Genomic DNA, 5,567 nt, shown 5'->3' on the forward strand with positions numbered 1-5,567 from the left:
CTCCTCCTCCTCCTCCTCCTCTTCTCCTCTTTCTCTTCCTCATTTCTTTGAGACTCTCTATGTAGCTCTAACTGTCCTGGAACTCACTGTGTAGACTAGGTTGGTTTTAAATCCACAGAGATCCAATCTGCCTTCATAGTTCTGGGAGTAAAGGGATGTACCAACACCTAGCTTAGATTTATTTATTTTTGTCTTGTGTCTATGAGTGTTTTGCCTGCCTGTATATATGTGCGCCAGGGTTGTAATCTGCAATATGGATGCTGGGACCCAAACCCAGGTCTTCTGGAAGAGCAGCCAGTGCTCCTAACTGCTGAGTCATCTCTCCAGCCCCCTCTTTTTAAGTTTTTCCTTTGTGAAAAAAAAATTTACAGCTACAAAATTGGTGCCTGCTCAAGTCCAGTCAATAAAAGAAAAGAGAAGGAAAATCCCAAGACTTTTTACCTAGAATCAAACATGTCTACTGTGTGCTAAGCATACTCTTCAACCGGCCAAAGAAAAATATCAAATCTACAGGAGAGTCAAAAATGGCCCAACAAGCCTCTGTGTGCCTTTCCCCTAGAACCAAGACTGAGTTTGTTTATGGGGCTGTGGACAGAATATTGGGCCTCAGTGACACCAGACAAAAGCTTTCCCACTGAGCTCCACGGTCAGCAGAAGAATTGCTAATATTTTATGATTTGCTCTCACAATTAATTAATTCTGCTAATATGTCCATAGGCATCTCCTGAGCACATGGCTATTCCCCTAGAGAATCCACTCAAAAGTTTCTGGACAGAGAGTTAGAAAAATCTTTCAACAGTTAAGAACATTGCCTGCTCTCGAAGAAGCCTGGGGTTCGATTCCCAGCACCCACATGACTGTTCACAACTTTCTGTAACCCCGTCCTAGGGGATACCAATGCCATTTTCTGGCACTAGGAGTATGTGTGGTGCAAAGACATAACTGTTGGCAAAACATCCATACACATAAAATACAAAAGGAGTTCAGGACAATCTCTTGAAACACACTGGTGCTCAGGTTCCCCACTTATTCCTGAGTGCCTTTCTTTTTTTTTTTTTCTGGTTTTTTGAGACAGGGTTTCTCTGTATAGCCCTGGCTGTCCTGGAACTCACCTTGTAGACCAGGCTGGCCTCGAACTCAGAAATCCGCCTGCCTCTGCCTCCCAAGTGCTGGGATTAAAGGCATGCGCCACCACCGCCTGGCCCTGAGTGCCTTTCTAAGCCTGTCTGTCCACATCTGATCAGGAATTAGATTCTGCACCCGACTTTCATGGTTCACTGTGTTTTATCCTGGAATGAGCCACCCCCTTGTTTTGTACTTTGTGACTGTAGTGGGACATCCACCAGAGAAGACTTCTCAGTCATGGGTTTAAGCCAACAGAAAGCCTTTATTAGCTGGCTGGCAACTACACTGGGTGTTCAGGATCCCAGTGCAGTCCACAGCCTTTCTCAGGGTAAACTTTTAAGCACAAAAACATGTCCTGGGTTGATGTTCTTCAGTTAAAAAGAACAGTTAGCCAGCAGTGGAACTACAGAAGCCAAAAAGCCAGGTTAATATATTTAGAGGCTTTCCCAGGGCTGTGGGGTTTGATGGATTAGGTCTCTGTTTTAGTTTTGGTGGGTGGTGCTGAGTTTTACAGCCTGAATGGTACTTCCATCATGGAGTCTGTTGTGCTAAGGTCTGGGGCCCTGTTACAGTGACACTGGTAACTGGTGTTTCAAGAGTCCAAGCCAAGGGCTTGACAGACTGTACTTCAGTGTGTGCCACAGGACTTGAGTCTAAACTGAAAGCTTCTAGCAGGAGGACTAAGGAGGGAACATCATTTGTGACTGCATATCTGGCTCATATGGAGGTCAACCATAAAGATGTACGGGGTACCCTACTTATGTGTCCTCTTATCAGTCTTCCCAAGCCTCTTTGCATCATGGACGCTTCTCATGGACAGTGTGCTCTGCAAATGGAAATATTGATCATCAGATCTAGCATACTTGTTCATGGGATTCTCTAAACACACCATGTGTTACTGAGGTGCAGTGTTCCCCTCAGTCTTCGGGCCTGTTTGCTTGTTTGTTTTAAAAATTACATATTTAGACTTTATTAGAGCAGTTTGAAGGCGGGGACCCAACTAAGCCCAACAATGGCTGTCTACCAATGTAAAGTCCACATCAGGGCTGGATGTTCAGGCTGGTCTTCAGTATACACCAGAATCTTGGAAGAAATAATCTCCCAGCCAGCGAAGAGTGAGGGTATACAGGTGAAGAGAACAAGTTTCCTTCTCCCATGTCCTTTATAAGGGTTGCGCGACCAGAAGGTGTGCCCGAATTAAAAGTGGATCTTCCCATCTCAGAAGATCTGGATTAAAAGTGGGTCTTTCCACTTGAAATATCCTCATAGCAGATAGTGGTGGTCCATGTCTCTAATCCCAGTACTGTCGTGTCTTTAATCCCTCAGGCAGAGGACAGCCTGATCTACAGAGTGAGTTCCAGGACAGACAAGGATACACGGAGAAGCCATGTCTCAACAAACAAACCCTCACAGTGAGTTTCAGGCAATTCCCCTATGGAGTTAAGTTGACAACCAAGAACCGCATCTCGGTTCATGTGTACCATGTGCATGCAGCAGCCATTGGAAACCAGAAGGGGGCATCAGACTTGGAACTAGAGTATCAGATGGTTGTGAGTCCCTATGTGGGTGCAGGGAATGCAACACTGTTCCTCTGGAAGAATAGCTACTGCTCTTAAATGCTAACCGTAGCTCTGGACCCTTATGTGAAATCTAACTAGGCATTTCCTAAGTTTTGTTTTGTTTTGTTTTTGTTTTTCAATTCAGGTTTTTTTTTTCCGTGTAGATCTCTGGCTGTTCTGGAACTCACTCTGTAGACCAGGCTAGCCTTGAACTTACAGAGATCTGCCTGCCTCTGTCTTCTGGGGTTAAAGGTGAGCCCCACCCCTTGTTATGTTCTTTTTGACACAGTCTCTCTTTCACTGGAACCTGGGACTCTTGATTAGGTCAAGCTGGCTAGCCAACAAGCCCTTGGGACCCGCTTTTCTTCTTCGCTCCCCCAAGCTCAGATTACATCTATTATGTGCCACCGTGTCCAACTTTTTTTTTTTTTTTTGGTTTTTCGAGACAGGTTTCTCTATGTAGCCTTGGCTGTCCTGGAACTCACTTTGTAGACCAGGCTGGCCTCAAGCTCAGAAATCCACCTGCCTCTACCTCCCAAGTGCTGGGATTAAAGGTGTGCACCACCACTGCCCGGACCCAACTTCTTATATGGGTACTAGGGAACAAACTCTGGTCATCATGTTTGTTTTTTGCTTGTTTGTTTTGTTTTTCAAGACAAGGTTTCTCTGTGTAGTCCTGACTGTCCTGAAACTCAAAACCGACCTGCTCCTGCCTCCCAGGTGTTGGGATTAAGGGAGTTTGCCACCACACTCAACTGATCCTTATGTTTATATATTGAGCATTTTACCAACTAAGCCATCTTTCCAGTACCCACCAGTTCCAGGATGCCTGGTGCCCTCCTTTACCTCTGTGAACACCAGCCATGCACATTGTGCACACACATACACACAGGCAAAACACTCATACACATAAAATAATTCTAAAAAGAAAAACATGGGGCTGGAGAGATGGCTCAGTGATTAAGAGCACTGACTGCTCTTCCAGAGGTCCTGAGTTCAATTCCCAGCAACCACATGGTAGCAAACACACGGTGGCTCACAACCATCTGTAATGGGATCTGGTGCCCTCTTTTGGTGTGTCTGAAGAGAGCAATGGTGGTGTACTCATATGCATAAAATAAATAAATCTTTTTAAAAAAGGGTTGGTGAGATGGCTCGGTGGGTAAGAAGGCCCTGAGTTCAAATCCCAGCAACCACGTGGCAGCTTACAACCACTTGTAATGAGATCTGATGCCCTCTTCTTGTGTGTCATAAAAAACAGCTACAGTGTACTTATGTATAATAATAAATAAATCTTTTAAAAAGAGAAATTGGCTTTAAAAAAAATCAAAATGAGTTGCAATCACAAACCTTGAGAACTAGATATCTGCTAAATGAATAAATGAATGAATGAATGAATGAATGAATGGGGCCTCCTTAAGAAGGGGGCTAACATGTGAAGTGGAGGTTCCCGAACATCCAAGAAGGTATCAGAGGTTAGAGTCCCTCTGGTCCCTCTTCAGGTCCCACACTGTACTAGGAATGCATGCAAAATGAGTAAACTGGCTCTTCAAATAAACAAGGCTCAGGGTGAGCTTCTGGTTTTGTTTTTTTGTTTTTAATTATTAAGAAAAATATGTTACAAAACAATATCATTCATCATATATTTCTTAATTTCCATTTTTTAAAAATTAAAGTAATAAAAAAGTCACTTTATAAAATAATACAAAAGCACATGATCAGTTGGGGGCCGGGAGGGACTGTCTGAACCGACCGGCTGACCGGCTCAGGGATCCAGTGCTTGATTTGCTTCTGGCTCCCTCCCCAAGCTGGGCTGGGGGCTAGGGAAACAGATACGGGGTGGAAAGTGTCCCTGGACTCAGGGCAGACCACTCCTCTAGCCAGGCAGTGGGAGAGAATAGGCAGTCAGGCATCCACACCCAGGTGGGTCCTGGGAGAGGCAGAAGGACCTAGAAGTCGAGGTGAAGGGCGGCGAGTGGGCCAGCCCCTCAGTACCACGCCTTCTAGTTCCCACTACTCAGTATCCCCAGCAGCTTGCTGGGCTCCATCCCCTGCTGCTGAGCCACTGTCTGCACATCGAAGCCCATGTGCATAAGGAACTGTGCCACGTTCATCTCTTGCCCTGTAAACTGGTCCCGGATGGTAGGGCACGAGGGGTTGCAGTGGGGCCAGGGGCAGCTGTCTACCAGGTGGAAAGGGCAGCCCTTCATGGGGGTTTTGCTGGCCTTATGGCTGTCGTGGAAGCTCCGGTCCCAGCAGTGCAGTGCCCGGGGCAGTGAAGTCCCCTTCACCTGGACGTCTGTCCAATAGCTGTAGAGAGAACCCAGGGGTGGGTTGTCAAAGCCATTGCTGTCATTGTTTGGAGCTACATTTCAGTCCAGCCACACTGCTGGTATAGTGGCTTTGGAGGGCCCAGAAAGAAACACTTTATGCAGAGCCTCCCGAAGGGTCTCATGGAAAGGCATCTACTGCTTTGGGAAGGGCTTAAAGGCATACGGATTTAATACTACAGATGTAAGCCACCTAGAACCTGTGGGAGACACTGACCTCCGTATGATGATCTCATGTGACAGGCAGGCAGGGGCAAAGCTGGCCCTGGTAGGGAGATAATCAGCTTGAATCCTATCCACAGCAGAAACTTTTCCAGATAAACAGCCCTTCCTTTTGCTGTGTTTGGCCAGCTTCTCAACTGCTCTGGCCTTGGCTCCTGTACCCACATGCTTCATGCTGACCCTTGCCCTTTGGGCTTCCCAAACCAGTTGCATGTATACCTCGTCCAGCTAGAGTCGGCTAGGCAGTAGCAGAAGGCTATATTAAGTACATGGATCGTCCGCCCTATTCCTCTCTCTCTGTCTCTGTCTCTGTCTCTGTCTCTCTGTCTCT

The 5,567-nt window shown here is 46.3% G+C and overlaps 1 protein-coding gene across 2 annotated transcripts in view; it reads right to left on the reverse strand.

Annotated features, from left to right (window-relative positions):
- Positions 1 to 4,272: 4,272 nt before the first annotated feature.
- Positions 4,273 to 5,567, reverse strand: part of Notum (notum, palmitoleoyl-protein carboxylesterase) — an 8,158-nt gene continuing 6,863 nt past the window's right edge. For both annotated transcript variants that reach the window (XM_029545555.1, XM_029545554.1), the window contains 2 exons: positions 5,232 to 5,279; positions 4,273 to 4,994 (listed from right to left, as the gene is read on the reverse strand). In XM_029545555.1, coding sequence (XP_029401415.1) covers positions 4,688 to 4,994; positions 5,232 to 5,279 — 355 coding nt within the window. In that variant the 3' untranslated portion in view covers positions 4,273 to 4,687. The remainder of the gene's footprint in view (positions 4,995 to 5,231; positions 5,280 to 5,567) is intronic.

Source organism: Mus pahari, chromosome 14 (genome assembly GCF_900095145.1).
Source record: "Mus pahari chromosome 14, PAHARI_EIJ_v1.1, whole genome shotgun sequence".
In the NCBI taxonomy this organism is placed as follows: Eukaryota; Metazoa; Chordata; class Mammalia; order Rodentia; family Muridae; genus Mus; species Mus pahari.